At 43.4% G+C, this 19,351-nt stretch overlaps 1 protein-coding gene across 2 annotated transcripts in view; it reads right to left on the bottom strand.

Annotated features, from left to right (window-relative positions):
- dscaml1 (Down syndrome cell adhesion molecule like 1) overlaps positions 1 to 19,351 on the bottom strand; it is an 83,921-nt gene that overhangs the window by 26,260 nt on the left and 38,310 nt on the right. For both annotated transcript variants that reach the window (XM_025055273.1, XM_025055272.1), the window contains exons 4-10: positions 8,180 to 8,326; positions 7,649 to 7,927; positions 6,207 to 6,482; positions 5,748 to 6,047; positions 3,210 to 3,352; positions 2,597 to 2,726; positions 744 to 1,022 (exon numbers count right to left, since the gene is read on the bottom strand). In XM_025055273.1, the coding sequence (XP_024911041.1) occupies positions 744 to 1,022; positions 2,597 to 2,726; positions 3,210 to 3,352; positions 5,748 to 6,047; positions 6,207 to 6,482; positions 7,649 to 7,927; positions 8,180 to 8,326 (1,554 nt within the window). The remainder of the gene's footprint in view (positions 1 to 743; positions 1,023 to 2,596; positions 2,727 to 3,209; positions 3,353 to 5,747; positions 6,048 to 6,206; positions 6,483 to 7,648; positions 7,928 to 8,179; positions 8,327 to 19,351) is intronic.

The raw sequence follows: 19,351 nt of genomic DNA on the forward strand, positions 1-19,351 counted from the left end.
ACCATCCAACCTGCACTTTCTGGTTATATACATATGTATGTATGTATTTCTCCCCTTTCAAAATAAAAGCCAAATAAAAATAAACAAAAAATAAACAAATAACCCCCAGATAAACGAACAAAATGGATATGCACGTATATATGCAAGTACGTAAATGTATCCATACTTTTGTGAAAATAAATAACTCTAGGAATCAGGTGAGATGAATGTTTATTAAATAGCATGTTTAGCATCCCCTGACATCATAGTATGTAATGATCTTCTGGATCCAGAAGATCATTACATACTATATTACCTTATTACAATATATGTATTACTTAGGTTTTAATGCAGAATAAGGACTGGTAATGTGATTGTTAAAACTGCAGACATCAGCACTGCCTTCAATAAGTACATGGAATACACGGACATTTTCTATCGTATTTTATTGGCCTCTACGAGGCCTTAGTGTTAGGTCTTTATAGGATTCTAAGTCTCTATAAATCCTGCGCGATTATTCAGTTTAGTTTCAGGGTTCAGCACCACGAGCCTATATGCATGTAGATTGACATGAATCCCCTCAGGCGCAGATGCCTGGCTTTTCCCAATTCTCCATCAAATCAACCGCTGCTGCACCACTGATGCATTAAATCACTGGGAACCATGCTGTGTTCTCTAAAATAACACCTCCACTTCCTCTTTGAACACTTTCTAAACTTAGCTTTCCCCTATTTATTTCCACTCCCTCCTCCTCGCGTCCTCACCTGTGACTGTGAGCTGCCTCTCTGTGCTGACAGTGGCAGCGTCGTTGCTGGCAATGCAGGTGTAGTTCCCGTTGTGTTTGAGCGACACCTTGGAAATCTGGAGGGAACTCATGAACTCCTTTGTGTCGATGGTGATGCCCGAGGATGGCACAATCTCCTGGCCGTCCTTTCTCCACGTGATGTGTATGGGCATGTCTCCGGATGACACCACGCAGGCGATGTACATCAGTTTCCCGATGGAAGTCGGAGGAAAGTCAAACGGTTGGATGAGGGGAGGAACTGTAAGAGATGGGGAAGAAAAAAGATGAAAGAATGGGTGTGACAGAAAAAGGGAAGAAAAAATAAGGGAAAATGGAAATATAGTGAAATGAGATGACAAAAGATGAGTAACGGAAAGAACAGAGAGATCAAGGAAAAATATGATAAAACGGAAAGGGGTGAAGATTGACAAGGACATGCGAGGAGGTGAAATGCAGGGTAGGGAAAATAAAGTAAAGAGGGAGTAACAGTTATAAAATACAAAAGAAGATTGGAAATAAGAGTGTTTAAATTAGTGGGGTAAGAAAGAGGTGAAGACAGAGTTTAGAGATAAATATGAATAAGTGGAGAGAGAGAGAGAGTGTGTGTGTATGTGTGTGCAGAGAATGGCAGAGGAAGAATGTGAGTAGACATTCAGATTTAAAGATTCGGGGGCATTCAGAGGACATGAGGTAGAAGAGTGAACAGAGAAAGTGGAGAAGAGGTTGAAAGAAAGGGAAACGAAAGGGAAACGAGAGAGACCATTAGGGACCAGAAGGGAGATCTTGTTCAAAATGTGTCATTTTCACCTGGAGGGCTGAATTGTCAACAACTCCTCCATCTGCCTGTGAGACTGAAGTTGATAATAAAGGTGTTTCCACGGGTCTCTTCTAAGCCTGGAGCCCACACCACTGCGACCTGGCCTGCAAGCCCACTACCCACTCTGCAGCCGCCTGTGCCCCCTATCAAAGCCACTACCCCACCCTGGTACAGCCAGCCCATAATAGCTGCTCTAATTAGAGCTCCATCCACAGGGGGAAGAATGGCGTTGCCATGGAGACCGGCGGAGGTGATGGCGATGGTTTGGAGTTGGGAGGAGGAGGGGTTGGGTACAGCTGAGACATCTGGGAGATTTAATCTGGGCCTCGTTAAAATTCATCTAATTAAATCACAGCCATGACGAGCACACATTCGTACACGCACGTGTCTTCAACTGCACATGGCGGGCGCGCACGTACACACGTATGCATGCAAATGCGCACAATCGCCAGCAAGTGACAAAAATTTCAGGAAATCTCATGTCAAGTTTTACACGCACACACGCACACGCTCACATACGCCAGCATCCTAAAACAAACATGTCATGCTACTGCTGCAAAGAGCGAAGCAAAATAACACACAGGCTGACATGAGGAAAACACACATATAGGCACAGACACGAACCCACACACACACACTCGCTCAGAATCTTATACAGCAGTACTTCTGCTCTGTGTAATTGCTGAGTGGTTGAGAGAGCACACTAGGCGGCTCCGCCCCTTAATCAGGGGTTATTAGAGGCAATACATACAGCTTTCTTCTTCCCTCTCCTGCTATCACAATAACACCCTTTTGGTTCCAACCAGTCTTACTCACGCTCCATACAATCACTCTGTCGTACATTCATGGTTTCCACCACAACCCTTTTATGAGACAGTAAAACACAGCTCGACGCCCAGACACATTCTTCTGCACACGGGAAATTCAATCAAGTAAACACAGTATTTTATGGATGTGAAAGCAGTGAAATGTGAGTTTTGAGTTTATGTTTTGTTTTGTTTTTATCCCACACTGACCTTTGACAGTGACATAAACAGTCTGCGTGATGAACAGCTGTGGTTGGATGAGCACGCTGCAGACGTAGGCCCCTTCGTCCATCACTTTCTGGACATCGCTGAGCTTCAGGGTCCCGTTCTCAAAAACCACCTGGACAAATATTTTTCATTCTTGACTATTACGATTCACAGTGTGCATGTACCATAATAGAGAATGGGCAGTATACAGGCAGCAGCATTGGTTAGCAGCAGTGCTAAGGTTGTAGCAGGAAGTCTTTTTGACCAGGATGCTTTGGTACAGTTATTGAAGTAGAAGACCAAGAAATATTTCCATGTATGGTAAATCTTGGAGAAGTTTGACCACATATGAATGAAAATAGATAATAGATGCACAACAAATGGAAAATAACAATCAAAAATATGAGCGGCATCTCCTTTTGTTTTGTGAGTAGGAAGTAAAAAAAAATCCCCACACAGGCTGCCACCGGAGGCACCATTAGGCATGTGGTTCATCTGGGACTCAAACCTATGACTATCTGACTATCTAGTGTAAGGCAGGCTTTAAAATAGCTTTAAAACACATTTTCAAGTTTGCTACTACACATGTAACAACACACTGTGGGGTGAAGCCCACCTGACGATGATTATCTGGCAGCAGCAGCCCCTCCTTGTACCAGTTGATGGAGTAATAAGGATAACCAATCACACGGCAGTTTATGAAAGTGTTTCTTCCCGCCACTGCTGTGATGTTCTTCATCGGCCGAATCCGTGGAGGACCTGGAAAAACAGAGGGAAGCAAGAAGCAGGATGACAGGAAGGGATGAAGAATGAGTTGACCAGAGACAAGAGAGAAGAAAAAATGATTAGTTGAGGGTGTCAGGAGCCAGTTATGGAATTGTAGAAATATCAGGAAGGGATGCAAGGGGCAGGGGAGGGACAGAGGGGTCACAGAGAGAGAGAGAGAGAAGTTGGAATATCTCGCTTTTTCATTAAAACCTGCCTGGACCCTGGGGTCTTCCTAGAGCTGCACCACCTACTGTACCACCAACACTTTTTTTTGTTTTTTGCCAAAAGTCTTTTTATCCTCCCAGATGCACGTTTGACTTTTAGACTTACTGAGAAACACAGTTACACAGTTAGCATTTTATTACACTGCCTGTGTAAAATGTGACCTATAAATAAGCCTCACCAGGTGTATTTAAAATTTGAAAAGTCTTGGCGAACAGGAGGTGCTTTTAAAAAACTTTCAAGAAAAATTCAGTTCCTGTTTGCTTTGATTTTTTTTCCTGAATGTCTGTAAAAATTTTTTTTTTCATTAGAGAATAGAGTATAAATATTTTATCAAACTTTATATTATATTCCATTAGGTTTGTACTTTTATGGTGCCACATTGGAAGTGAGATTTATTTTATCCTGTATATACAATGCTAAAGGTGAACTGTGGTGAATTTATTTACCATTAGAGCAACAGATACAGTACATATTGATCCTGATTATGTTCTGGACCTGGAAACAACACCCGCTCTCTACTTTCTTTCTGTACTTCCACTATATAAATGTAGTAATACTACAATGCTTAAAATGCCATACACTGCATGACTGTCATCATTGAAATAGGTACAATGCATTTATGTCTAAAATAATTTCACTTACTAAATCAAATTAATTAATTAATACATATTATTATTACGGTGTTGGAGTTTACAGACCCCCGGTTCAGAACGCACCTCAGACTGAAAACAACAGAATGGGAGTAATGCTATGCTAACACGCAGCACGAATTTGTGCTGCACCTTAAGGAATATAATTTTGACTGTATTTAACAAATGGACTGAAATCATAAGTTAAGGTGGTAATTTGTCATGAAAACCCTGTTATGTTCAGGGTCTGCAGGAAAACAGGAAACTTTAAGGTGTAAACAATTATCTTCACCTTCAATCTGACCTTTTCACTGTTTAATCGAGATCTCTTTTTTTTGCCTGTCCTTCCAACCTACAAATGGAGAGACACACACTGACTCTGACACACACACACACACCCTCTCCCTCTCCTTTTTCTCTGCATGTGCTCAGCTTTGAAGTCGCAGCTCTGATGAGTCAAAGATGTATTATTCAGGGACATCGTCACTCAGACACAAACACGAGCACTCACGAGTATGTGCGCACGCACACACACACACACACACACACTCACTCTCTCACTACAGTATACTTGTGGAAGTGTGGCTCGTTATCACCGCTGTTGGCCACTCTCTGAACGGTATAATTTAAGTGAATCACATTTCAGAGAGTGGATATGTGTAGCAGTGCAGTCCAGTGCCAGTGTGTCCTGTGGCTCTGTTTATGTCAGGTTGTGTTGTCTGCTGAGCTCAGGATCTCCAGTAATGGGGCTTATTCTCAATCCAACCATCACATGTCACAGCTGCACATGTCATCCCAGGGACAAATCAGAGAGAGAGAGAAGGAAAAAGAGGGAGAGAGAGAAAAGGGGAAAAGGAGGAAGAAACAGAGACTGCCCTTTCCATTCGTGTCACATCATCTTTTTTCATCTCTAATGATAGTGACATCACCTGTCCTGTCACCTGAGCTCACCGTCACTACCTCAACAGACAGCAGCACTCCCTCACCTTTTTTTCCCCTCCCATTTCACATTTTCTTTTTCCTGTGTCTCTCTCTCGGAGCCACCGACTGTGATGTTTATATTTTACAGAGCATCCGAACTCCTGATCGAGACCAGGGGATCAACTACAAATCATGACTTTACTGCGTATCGAGGGAGAATAGATTCATAAAACATAAAAACCACATAATTCCTGCAAACAGCTGAGCACTTGCATTATTCTTTTGCAGCTTTGCTACGGTTACAGCGATGCCCGTTTAACGTTTTACAATCTGTAGCGTTTATACATGCACGTGTTCAGGGTAAAAAAAAAAGGGCAGCAGAGCAGATAACCTGAGATGAAGAACTTCCTACATGGAAAGACAGAAGATAGTTACAGGTTTCTGGAGAAGCAGAACACCAGTGGCTTGAATGTCTATCAGAGACGCAACTACAAAGAAACTTTTGAAGGTAGAGAGAAGGTAGAGTGGGGTGGGGGGCACGGGTGAGGAAAGGGGAAGGGTCAGGCTCTGAGAAGCCTCTGTATGACTGATATTGAAAAGTAGACAGGCACCTCTTACGTTTATGCGCGCTTGGTACTCGGCACTACCGGCCGAGTTTCGTGCGGCGCACCGATACACTCCCCCATCTCGAATCTGCGGGCTGCTGATATTGACGTGGCTGACGGTACTGCCATCTGACAACGTGTACTGGCTGGTTCTGACCCGCGATAGGTCCCGAGCCACGGGCTCGTCGTCCAAGGTCCAGGTGATGGTCGGGGGAGGGGCTCCTTTGGCGGCGCACATCAAGTAAAAAGGTTCACCTGGGACCACCACTCTTTCACTGAAGGAAGCGACGATACGGGGCGTGCCATCTGAGGAACAACCAGGGCACAAGGGGTGAATTTTCACACTTCCTGAGTTGGACTAAGCATCGTGCAGGTGACACGGAGATAAAGATTCTTAACTGGAAAATTGGATTGTACAACATGACACTTCACAGCAGTTGGATTGACGCTGCGACGTGAACTCACCTTCCAGCAGTATAATGGAAAAGTCCTGGGCTGTTTGACCCTTCCGTGTAGCAAAGCACTGATAAGCTCCAGAGTGTCTCTTTTGTGCAGCAGAAATGAATAGAGTTTCATTGTGAGCCCCCTGGATGGAAAAGTGCTGATCAGGTATGACGGGTTCTGTGTTACGGTACCAGGACACAGTAAAGTGAGGGGAGCCCTGGACAGCACAAGACAGAATGACTGTGCTGCTGATCCCCGTCTTCAGGTTCTTAGGAGACAAGGTGACCCTCAGTGGCTCTAGAGAAGAGAGAGAGAGAGAGAGAAACAAAAGAATGTGAAAAGACAGAATCGCTTTAAATGTTATTCATTCATTCACCAAAAAAACCCTTTCGACGTGAAAGCACAACAGTAATGTTCATCATTGAAAAGAAGCAATTTCAAATGTGCTGGAAAGATGAGGAAAAAAATATACTTAGGTGGGACAACTATCATTGGTTTTAGTGGTTTTGTGTGTGTGTGTGTGTGTGTGTGAGCAAAGAAAACTGAGAGACTAGAAAGAAAGAGGCGAAAATGTCAGCGAGCAATAAAGCAGCTGGTGGTGAGAGCTGGAGCCTGCCGAATGTGTGAGCGTGTGTGAGTGACAGTGTATGTGAATGTGTAAGAGCTTATTCACAGGCATCCGTGTGTCCAAATGTGTGTGTGTGTGTGTGTGTATGTGTGTGTGTGAGACAGCCACCTTTCATATCCTGTCAAGGAAGTTTTATGTCATGTGAGAAAATACTCGCCACCCTCAAGTTTCCCAGTGTCCACTGGGGTTGGGGGGTGGTTGATGATTGAAGCCCCTCCAAGCCCCTCTCTACAAGTTGGCATTGTCCTTCTATTCATTATCTTTTCACATCCATTCTTTATACATTATATTATTACAAACAGTCTTTTTTATATTTCCTTGTCATGCTCCAGGAGAGCTGCGATCACAGCAGTCATTACTGCAGATGGAATTCACCCCAGACATGTAGGAGTAAAGTGTCTCCTTCATTGCTCCATCTACATGATGCTCCATCTACATGATTATTTTTTTACATTATTTTAATGTGTCCTGTATGGTGCAGTATCATAGTCCACATGAGGACACCTCGGGGACCAGTAGGAGGGACATGATGTTGGACAATGCTTTTCCATTGTGTTTGACTTGTTTATTGGTTTAGTGAGATTATATAAAAAAAAAATTGCAGATAAACATTCATAAAGTTAAAGAATGTGCCCCCTACTGGGTGACAGTGAGATCTTCCTGGATCTACTGTTGCTTGTCTGTGCTGCATGAGTAGCTACAAAGGCCAAGGTGAGATCGATTTCCCAAATGGTCTTCACATTCATTACCTTTCATCTTTGCACTGTTACACAATCCGGTTCTCAGCCACAACAAGTACCAACAATAATCGCCAAGATGGCCGCTATTGACTGACCTATGACGTTGAGATGACCTGTCACCTCCTTGGAGCCGAAGCTGTTGGTAACCTCACAGATGTAGTTGCCGCTGTCCTCCGGCCTCAGATCTGAAATGGTAAGGCCAGTGATGCGCCGTGTCCAGCGGGAGTCTGCGGGTAATGGCCGTCCGTCCTTCAGCCATCTGATGGTGGGGTTAGGGTACCCTGATGCGATGCAGGGCAGCTCCACACTGTGCCCCAGTTGCACCTCACCAGACTGGAAACTGTCCAGCACCGACGGGGTGGACTCCGTAGGGTCTAATGGTGACAGACAGGTAGAAAGACGAAATTTCAGTTTTTCAGTAAATCTTCTTCTTTTATGGCCAGACAGGCAAACTGTCGCTGCAACATCCTGATCGTCTCACTCTCAAAACATCAGTAAACTCTTACTTCCTCTTGAATATGTAGCTGTTAAACTCAAACGCAAACTACAGCTTTAAAACGCCGCCTGTAAAAACGTCATTCTTACTTTACAGATGTTATATAAAAAGTTTGTATATTGTTGCGTACCCATAACTGAGAGCCTGGCTCCATTGCTCTGGCGAGTCTCTCCACTGTACTTGTGCTTTGTGATGCAGCGGTAGGTGGACAAAGCGTCTTCCTTCTGGACTTCTGAGATGTACAGAGCGCCATATGAGGTCAGGAAGAAACGGTTACCTGTGGAGGACAGCAGGGAGAGGGTCAAAGGAAGGTTACACCAGTCCATAAATTTGAATATCAAATCTGAATGGCATCTGAATGTGAAGTGTTGCACTGAGGCAGGCGTTTGTGCAAGCAGCTGCGTCATCAGCATATCCAATGAGCTCTTGCTGTTCCCAATGAAGGGTGTTATGAGTAATGGTTACAATACATATTTGACAAATCAACACTGTTTATATTTTAATGACATGGGTAATATGGTGGAGGAGTGGGCAGCACTCTTACCTTCAAGCAGAAATATGACCGGTACACTAGTTAGGTCAGGGATGCCATGTTAATATATAATGAACTATCAAACCCCAAGTGGGCTGGTTTTGGCCGTATATTGACACCCCTGAGTTTGCCCCCCAACTTCACAAGTGTTTAACTGTCTTTGACAAACTTTGGCTTCTTCCTTGTTGGAAGGTTAGGCATCAAATTGCAGAAATAAAATAAGCTTGAATCTTTAACCAAGACATAAACTCATTGACTGACTTGAAAATCGCAAATCTCTTCACTTTGTTTGCTTTGCTGCCAGAAACAACCAGGTGAAAAAACACAGCAAGGCACATAAACTGTTTCTGAATTTCAGCAGAAAGAAGACGATCTGTCGGGTCAATGTTTTGAAGAGAAACAACCAAAGCCAACCAACCGACGGGGGAAAAAATGAGAGACCACAATTTACATGTCTTTGAATGGCCCGACCGCAGCACTTAGGTGAACACAGGGGAGCTTTTAACATACTCTGCCCCATCCATCTGCTGAGATGTACACAATGAGGAAAAAGAGAAGGAGAGAGGCCAGAGTTATCGTAGGTGTTAATAATTGATGCTTCTGTGTGTGTGTTATGGTAACAGCAGATTAGTGTCATTTTCATTTCACATCAGTGACTGCTTGGTGTCTGCCTCTGATTTATCCGCACGTCAATAGAGAAGGAGGGCAGAGGGAGAGAGAGGGAGAGAGAGGGATATGGAGATACAGAGAGGGAGGAGAGTGTGTTTTCAGTGTTTCAATTCTTTACGCTCCTCTGAGTCTTTTTGTATTCGGTTTCCCTAAAGGGTTACTTTTACCCTAACAGTGCACTAATAGAGTTTAGTAGTAAGAGACGGTTTATATCAGTGCTCTCTCTCTCTCTCTGCCTCTCTCTATAATGTTTGGAGAGAGAGTGAGAGAGAGCATGCTTCTGTAACCAGCTGAATATGATAATTAAAAAAATGACTTTATGCAGTGTTACAAGTAAGGGCCCAAGTAAAACACAGAAAGAAAAAGAAAATACTATAAAAGTACTCTCCCAATACACAAAAACACACATGAATACACTCATATACACAGCTCGGAGCGAAAGGTCACCATCTTATTACAACAACTTGGAGTAAAAAGTTTAATGTCCAAACATGCGTGAGTGAGTGAGTGTGTCTGAGCAACGACAATGAATGCATTTATAGATACACTGCTCCATCAGATGGAGAGGTATTAAAACAGAGGGGAGTGACGTGGGCCAGTGACATACACACACGCACACACACACACACACACACAGTGGTATTTACAGGTATCCTCTAAAACCAAGCGTTAAAGATGGAAGGACAGGAAGTCAAAGAGGAAGATAAAAACGGACCAACAGAAGTCTAGGATCGTATCCAGTTTTATCTTGAGCATAAAAACTGAGGTTCTGCCAAATAAGAACCAGGATCCCATGCCTATTAGGACTACTGGTCTTAAAATGCTACAATAAATGCTTAACACACATACACACGCACACTGTTGTGCTGAGTGCTAAGCGACGTAAGCTGTAATTTCCAAGCCTGCCCTTTTGTTCCAACCTGGGTATTAAGCCTTACAGGATAATGTGCACTTGGTGAGTAGAACCCTGTAAAACACACTGCTACAGCCTGTCACAACATGCCGAGAAAGAAAAAGACCCAGCAGAGGAGGGGTAGGAAGGTGAAGCTGTTGCTGCTGGAGCTGGGTAATGTATGAAATTTAGACCATGTTCAGAAAAAGTAGAGGTTGGCACCAAATCACAGAGACAATTCTTACAATAATTAATGATCATAATAAATGGATCACAGCTAAAAAAGAGACCCCCCAGTCCTGCTGTAAGTAAGTTAGCTGTATAAAGTTTGAATGTTAGTCCTCAGTGTTTGTGTGTGTGTGAGGAGGGGGTTGTAGGTTAGGATTATTGTTCACACTGAATTGACCCCATAGGTGTGAATGTACGTGATATGTGGTCTAGTGATGGACTGTCCAAGGTGAAACCCCCAACTCTGTCTGACATCTGTTGGGACTAACTCCTGTTGCCACCTCAACTCTGAATATGATGTAGTGGTTTAAGTTTAAAAAAACAATTGGAAGGTACCAACCACCCTAACCAGGATTCGATCTTTCCCAGGAGGTGAACCCTGGGGTTCCACACCAATGACAGAGACATTGGCTCTGGGCCAAAGCGCCACAATTCTTACTTTCAAATAAAAAAAAGTTCCTGCCCCTGGTCACCTGATATTTCATTTCTAGTGACGACCCTGGTCTCCTGCTGTCTGTGGAGACGTGAAGAGGAGAGAATGGTCTCACCCTATGGGAGGAGGACAGCAGATGGAGACTGATGGTTGGAGAGATAAAAAGAAACATGCAGTTGGGATTGACAGAGGACAAAGTGAGAGGGATGGCGGCCCTGCAGGCCTGAGTGTCACACGCTACTACAAACTACTACACATGTACATGATACTTCTCTGTCCATTTACTTAGTCTCTCTTTCTCTGGTTTCCCCTCCCTCACTCAGCTCCCCATGTGAGTGAGGAGATCAATTCTCGTCTAGTCTGCCTTTGCCTCCAGGAGTTTGTTGTTGTTGAGAGTGTGTGTATGTGTTTGAACTCTATCCCTCACCCACGGGAGACACAAACTTGCTTTACTTCCTCCTGAATCCTTGACGAATTCCATCCCATCTGTGTGACATTTACCCTTCAACAATGACCTTTATCCTCCCAGTCTCACCTCTGCCCTCCTCCTCTTCTAATAGATGTCTTTTTTTCTCCCCACTGTCTCTGTGCTCTTCCTCCCTCTCACCCTGTCTTATAGGGGGGTCTGTAAGTAATGGAATCAGTTCAGCTGATCAGCCTGAGGCGTAGGAAGTCAAGCCAATGCAGATTGAAGCCATTGTTGTAGAATGTGTGCGTGAGTGTGCCCATGTGGGTGTTAGAGCATGTGTGTGAGTGTGTGTGTGTCAGAAAACCCACAGACAGATACGTACATGCAAATAATGAGACAGAGAGACAGCAGTGGGGGAACAGGCACAATGAAAAAAGGATTAGGAGGCCCTGGAGCATCACTTGTCTTCCCAAAGTTCCTCCAGAGAGAGGACACCCCCTTTTTGCGTGGGAGAGTGTGAGAGATGGAGAGGAATGGGGAAAGGAGAGGGATGAAAAATATCGAAGGAAAAGATGAAGGGATGCTGGAAAAGGCACAGTTAAATATATCCCTGCACAATATATGGCTGCCAATTTCACCAAATTATCATTACATGGACGGGAAATAGAAAGCAACACGAGAGATCATTAAGATGAACACAACGAGAGAGAGAAGTGATATGGTTAATGTAGGAATGCTGCAGCCACGAGGGAGACCGAGAGGGGAAGATGAACTGATTTGATGAGAAAATAAAAGACAAAGCAAGCGACTGAGAACGATGTGCACAGTTTAAGGATTTTGACAGGAAAAAAAACAAAGATAAAATCAGACGGGAAGCAAGATTTAGGAAAAGACGGCAAACGGAGGAAATGGCGTAGGTATGGGGGTCTGTTCTTAGTGCTGCCATGCAAATGAAGGCGGCGCTGCAGCAATGCTAACTAACAGCAATTCACACTGTTGGGCTCATCACTTATTAATGCTCTACAGCGTCCCTCCCTACCTCTCTCACTCCCTCCTATCTCTTTCTCTCTCTACCTCTCTCTCTCCCCTCGCCCCTTTTCTTGCCAGGATCTCTCTTTTTTGTTCGCTCTCTCACTCGCTGTTGCTAGGGCCCGTTCACTCACGTGACAGCAGCTGGTGTAGGGGGCGCTGCGGTGGCATACGTCGTCACATGCAAAGTGTGTGTTTCATGTGCGCATCGCATGCATGTTTATATACTTAGCGACGGAGTGCCCTTCATTAGAGGTAGAGACAGAATAAGCCATTTCACCAACGGCGATGGCGACCAGAGGAGAAAACCTACTGAATGGATCTGTAATTGGTTCACGGTCCTGGGCTACAAGGCACAGAGCAGCACAACACATCTGTCTGTGCATAATGTCACTTTATTTTTGCACTTTTTTTTTGTAACAAACATGGATGTTAACCATTATTGTCAAGGTTCGCCCGTCTGCTTTTAGGACTAAACACACCGAGGGCTCAGTGGAGCACTGGGTGCATAAGTGTAACAAACGCATGCACTCATACATTCACACACAAGCAAAAGCTCTTTAAATCTTAAGAGCTACACATTTGTACTCCCGCTGTCTCACAATCCACATTTGCAGAGTTCACCGTGTGTTTGTGTGCGTCTCCGTGCATGTGAGTATGTGTATGACATTTCTACCCCACGGGATGCCACAGTAGTGAGACAGTAGAGTACACCTACACATTCTGGATTTATTCCGCTCCCGATTCAACTTTTCATTTTTGCCTTTCCTTTCCAGTCTAGGCAAATATTTCACTTGACTCTGTCCCCACTGCAGTAGAAATGAAAGGGCAATCACAGGTGTAGTGACAAAAGTGAAAAAAAAAAACTTGTATAATTTAAAGTATCGTATATATGTTCATAAATCACACTTAAATATGGTGCATTGAGGTGCAAATCAGCACCACGGAGAGTTACCTTACAGGGGAAACAGTTGGTGAAAAGCAGCACCTTGGACAGCTCCGTTGTTGCAGGGGGAACTTTGAGAACTAAACATTCTCGTCTCTGTGGTATAACGGCTGACTAAATTAGACGGTGTGTGTTTGAGGGTAATGTAAGCTACCAGGGCTGCTGTGCCAGGGTAATAAAATAGTAATGTGGCATATGGTCTAGTGCTACAGCTCAGTAGTCAGTCAACTCCCAAGCAGAGACTCAGAGACGCAGAAAACTATGGCTAACGTCAGATGCATGCATGATGTTATAGGTCAAATAAGATGGTGAAAAAAGAGTCAAAATGTTAGTACACTAGTGGTGATTTTGGAGGTTGCAGCCAGCAGCTTGGTGTACTAAGCATATTCAACTATAGATAGAAGAAAAACTGATTCTATTTTGATATACTAGATGACCTTCACCTTACATTCTACTTTTTTCTATTATTCATTCTATTATTTCCTACTCAATATCTAATGGCAGAAATGACTGCGGGACAACATTGAATTCTTGCCTTACTCGAGAAGGTCACTGGTTAGCTGCTTAAAACCCTGGTTTCACTGCTACATTAGCTTCTTACCAGTGCAAACACACACAGATTAGGAATAAGGTCAATGGTTCACTCTACACTGACCTTAGGTGTGAACACACATTTAGATGGCTGTGTGTCTCTATGTGCGTTTCTGTAACAGTTTCACCCAATGGCTGCTGGGATTAGCTCCATGACCCCCATCAATCCAACACATAAGCAGTGGAGGATAAAGAAAAAACACCGTTGAATGATAACGTAATGCATGAATATTCACCTGAAGGATTTACAGTGTACATGCTTTTTTGAATAATTATAAATTGGCCTTTTTTTGAATGATGATCATCTGGAAACATTTCTCATGCCTTTAAGGTATAAGTTTGTGTACTTGGTTTAGTGTGCCTCAGCTAAAAAAAAAATGTAAAAAATATGTTAAAATGCAGTTACAAAAGCACATTTTAAAAAGTAAGATGGACATAGTACTTGGAGAATTGAGGAAAGAATCTTTTGTCTTCTCCTCCTTCTCCTACACCTCCGTCTTCTAGTTAATTTATTTGACAATTACCGAGGGCCTATTACGGCTGATTTCAAAGAGGCAGTGGAGAGGCAAACTAAAACCTATTTCATTTGAACCTTACTCATATTGCATCTCAGCATCTCTCTCTCTCTGTCTCTATTCCACTGTCTCTCACTCAAACACACGCACACATCGACTTTACAACATGTCTTGTACATTGGAGTCCATGCAGGACCAACATGTAATTAACACCCCCACCACCATCCACGTCCAGGGGCAGCAGTGTGTGTGCACATGTGCACCAGAGCATACATGCATGTCCTCATCGAGGACTGAAAGGTGGTCAGAGGTGAAGGATAATAAAGATTGAATTCTAATAAAATGTTCTCATCCTGCTAAATCGCACCCCCAATCTCACCCCCGCCCTCTGCCCTCACCTGCTGTATTAACACCACCATTACAGGGGCAGATGAATGAAAATGAAGAGAGCTGTGGTGTGATTCCCCCAGTGTCAAATCAATAGCACTTTCTCCTCAGTTTCACTCACACCTTCTGAGTACCCTCTCTCCCTCTCCGTCCGTTCTTCTCTGCCGCTATCATTTTCCACCATTCTGCTCTTTTCTGTTGGCCCTCAAGAATCGGCATGTGTCTGACAAAAGGAAATCTGCGACGAGCTACAATAGAGCGCTCTTTCTCTGTGTCTAAGCCTTGCCGCTCCCTCAACATGAAATAAATGACACTTGCTTCCGACGCCATTCTAATTCAAAATAGTCCATAATAGTCAAGTGCTGGTGAAGAAGCAGACAAAGAAAGAGCTACAAGGACAGCGCAGTCACAGACACTTCTGTGACTCAATCACAGACAAAAGCTGGTGTAAAGTCTGGGAATACGTTAGGTCCAAATGAAGAGGAGAGTTAATACAGAGGAGGTAAATGAGTCGAACAGAGTTTCTACATCTAGAAGTTTAGGGACCAACTGTTAGCACAGGTAGAATTGATTTAAATGAATCTACTACAGAAGTTTAGGGACCAACTGTTAACACAGGTAGAATTGATTTAAATGAATCTCTCACTCATATCTCTTGTGTTTAACTTCAGGTTCAATTCAATGTGAACTTATATGTACCTATACATATAAATATGAACATGTGAATTATCATATGAATATGAACATATGAATTATATACATGAATCATGGTAGATGAGCAATAGACTCAGTTTTACTCGGAATTTAAAACAAAGTCTAGAGGACTCATCGTCGCCAGGCCCTTTCATTTTACTGGTCTGCAGCAAAAGAGTGAAGTCAGAAAAAAAAAAGTTAAACGCCAGGGAAGAAGGCTGGAGCAGTGTTAGTTCATGATGGTAACATAAGTAAACACATGGAGAAATGGGCCAAGCTGCACTTAAACATAAACACGCAAAATGAGGCAGTAGGGCTAAGTAAAAGGAGCAAGGGCTTAAATGGATAGAGCTTTAAGCCAGTTTAATTGGCTATAAATATTAAAGCAGCAAGATGGAGGCCGGAATGGGCGTCTGGATCAAGAGATAAAGAAAAAAAAAATCTGTGCCGCCGTAGATACAAACACATATCCAGAGTTCCTCTCATTATTATATGTTTTGTCAGAGTGCAAGCGCAGCACACTGCTAATGGATCATACGACCTTCCTACCAGGAGTTCATTTTGGTCACTGGGAATGACACACAAACAAACACAGGCTGTACTCCTCTTGTCAACATGTGGTGCATTGTGTCACTTTTATCTTTAAATATTTACTCTCATATATAATTGATCAAGACATGCTCAGCAGTCATGAGAAGGCTAACAGGACATATCCAATGCATTACACACACACACACACACACACACACACACAATCAGCATAGGGTAAAGAAAGAGTGCTCTCTGCTATAGTGTGACCTTATTTCTAAAGGGGATATACAATCCAATGTGGCACTTTCACATTAAAGGAAGGGACGAAATGTAAAAACAGCTTTTTAATGTTCACCTTATCAATTCATCATCACCTTTATTAATGTAACTGCATTCAGGCAGCAGTGTCTACTGTGCTCTCTTTCAGTTTGCACGTAAAGGTGCAACACTAAGAGCCCACGGAGCCACTTGCGATAAACTCTCACACAAATCAATAATGCCTTGCCCTTTGTCAGGCCCTGTTGTCCTCAGTGGGAGTACAACAGTGCCACAGCATGTAAGCAGCCCCACAGTGACACACACCGAATCTCAGGGAGCGGGGGGGTCACCAGGGAGCAAGGCCTGTGTGTGGATGAGCGCGCTGTGAGGAGCAGAGGGAGGGAGTTAGGGAGGAAGGGAAGGGCAACGGAGTAAGGCCTGGTATTCTGCTACGCATTCTCCGGCTCCCTCGTGCGCCTGCGCCAATGCGATGAGGCACCCTCACCGCTGTTGCTGGGCATCTTGGCGACGGAGACCCATAAGAGGATGACGAGGAGGAGGAAGGAGGAGGAGTCAGAGTGCGTGAAAGAAGTGAGTGATTATAAGCAAAGAGCTGCAGAGACAGATGTTGCAGGTTGGAGTGGAGTAACGGTGACGTGCTAAAAGCGGGTTCCCTAGGCGTTTCAGAGAGGCCGGAGGGGCCGGGAGTGCCTGCGGTGTGCACTGGCAGGAGAGAAGGGGCAATACAGCAGAACAGCAGCTCTCTGCCTCCCTCCCTACGTCCCCGCATGACTGTCTCTCTGTCTCTTCTGCCTCACTGCCCTCCTACACTCTGTCCCACTTTAGCCCAATGTCACTACCAGATCCAGAGGAGGGCAAAAGGAAGAGAGAGGAGATAAAGAGGGAAGAAAAGGGGAGAAAAAAAAGGGAAGATTAAAAGTAGAGAAATAAAAAGGACTCAAGGAATAAGATTTGGAATAGACACTAATGAGAATAACAGTGCTTAAAGATGTCACTGTAGGTCAGAAGCCCACCTATGGAGACATCACAAGTTTTTTATGAAGACACATTTCCTCCCTTGCCTCTTTCGGAGTTTCTTCTGTGTCCTTGTCACACAAACACACACCAGCCTCAGCATATGTAGAGTTATACAAGCAGTCAAGCACAAAGTCCCAGCTGACAGTGCATCTATGTTCAGGTGCACACATGCACTTGCTGTTGAACTCTCGGTTTCTCTCTCACACACACAGGAAGACACACTTGCATGCACAAACACACACACTCTCAGGGTGACCACTCAGGCGTGTCCTGTGTTGTTGTCAGCCAATCCTGTCGATGTGTGATCCTTCTGTAGGGTTAACAGCACAACGGTTCAACAACCCAAAGCCACCACGAGCGTATGAACGGTTCAATAAACATCATGTTTTTTCTTTCACTGGCCTCAGCCGACTGTTGCATTTATCAAGCGTTTCAGAACACTGCAGCTCAATGCACAGACTTTTTTTTTTTTTATTATTTCCCTGCCGCTAAGTAACAGCCAGTGTGGATGTTGTAAAAAATCATAAATCAAAGCTACAAAAGAGTTCTCAACAGATTATGAATTGCTCGCCGACATGTTGTCAGACTCACAATGAACAGTTTGGAGGAAAATGAATCAAACTAATGTTCTTTTTTGTCAAAACATGACACTGTAATTTGACTACCAACAGTGGTGTCAGCGATGTGGATGTTTTATGGTAATAGAGAACAATGTTTTTTTTCCAGTAAAGACCTCTTTTTTTTACCCTTGACCATAAAGTAGCAATCATTAAAAAAAATAAACAACAAATTCAAAATGCATTCTGCCAAATACACAGGGCATAATGATAATAAAGTAAAACCCATTTATTTCCCAACATTTGCAAACCAGCGAAGTTAACGTCAGCACGTCCCAACCTTAGTTTTCAACAGTTTACACCAATGTGTCAAATGCATTGGAACAGCAGCACAAATGTAAAAAGAACACAAAAACAGTAACAACCTTTTCACAAGATAAGTGGCAAAAATTGGGTAAAAATAAAATTAGGCACAGTCTGGTTTGGTCTGTGCCCCAGAAACCTGTTAGCATGTTAGCATGTTGAAACAGTAATATTTTTCATGAATTTCTCCTTTTCTTGATTCTACTCACAATCCACTGAGCATGATTTATACTGCTATGGTAAATGTCATTTTTCACATCATTTACCATAGGCCTACCGCTAGGATGTTTAGATTTCCTGTGGTAAAAAGACAGTTGATGTGCACCAGTGGATACACACATAGTCTGTATGGAACCAGCCATGTACAACAGAGCATAAGATAGCATGAATCTGTATCTGTCCTCCCACCTTTAGGTTGTACAATAAAAGCCCCTCCCCCCTTCTCCAACTCTGTCCAATCCCTAATCCCGGCTCAGTCCTCAACAGCCTTCCCTGAAGAGTTGGGGGGGTCTCATTAAGAGCTGGCACTGACATGTGGCAGGTTGGCTAGAGGTGGCATTTACCAAGGTCACTCAACACATGTGTGTTTGAATGTGTGTGTGTGTGTGTGTGTGTGTATCACCATCTCCCCTACGACTTAACATTTGGATGTAAAAAGGGACGAGGAGAGTATTTGGGATTTTGGTGAAGCAGATTTACATTTAGACTTTGTTCAAAGTAGAGGTCGTGATAAGGATTCTCTGTCTGCAGGTTGAAAAAGGCCTTGCTGCATCGTCTCTGGCTTTGAACCACCCACTAAATGATGAGTCCTAGCCACTTAATAATTACGTTCACTACAATTTTTACCCATTTAGTGACCAAAAAAACAAGGGTCAGTTTGGTGCTGAAACCCACGACTTTGGCTCAATTGGGAACAAACACTTTACTCTCTAATATTTCACAACAGCACCAACAGTGCCAAATATATTTGATGTATATGTAAATTAGATCTGGCAAAATAAACCACTTTTACAGTGTTAATTAATACATAAAATGAATCAGATTCAAATGTTTACTAGATTTTTTACACACGGGCAGAATGATTTGACCTCAATATCCCATAATTCCACTCTCCATCCACTCAATGTTGTTCTAAAACACGTGATACACAGTTATTTGCACACATTCAGGAACATACTTTTCATTTCACAGAAGCAAATCCAGGTGAAAATACCATCTCAACACCCATCTC

Source organism: Cynoglossus semilaevis, chromosome 4, assembly GCF_000523025.1.
Source record: "Cynoglossus semilaevis isolate Cse_v1.0 chromosome 4, Cse_v1.0, whole genome shotgun sequence".
NCBI lineage: Eukaryota > Metazoa > Chordata > Actinopteri > Pleuronectiformes > Cynoglossidae > Cynoglossus > Cynoglossus semilaevis.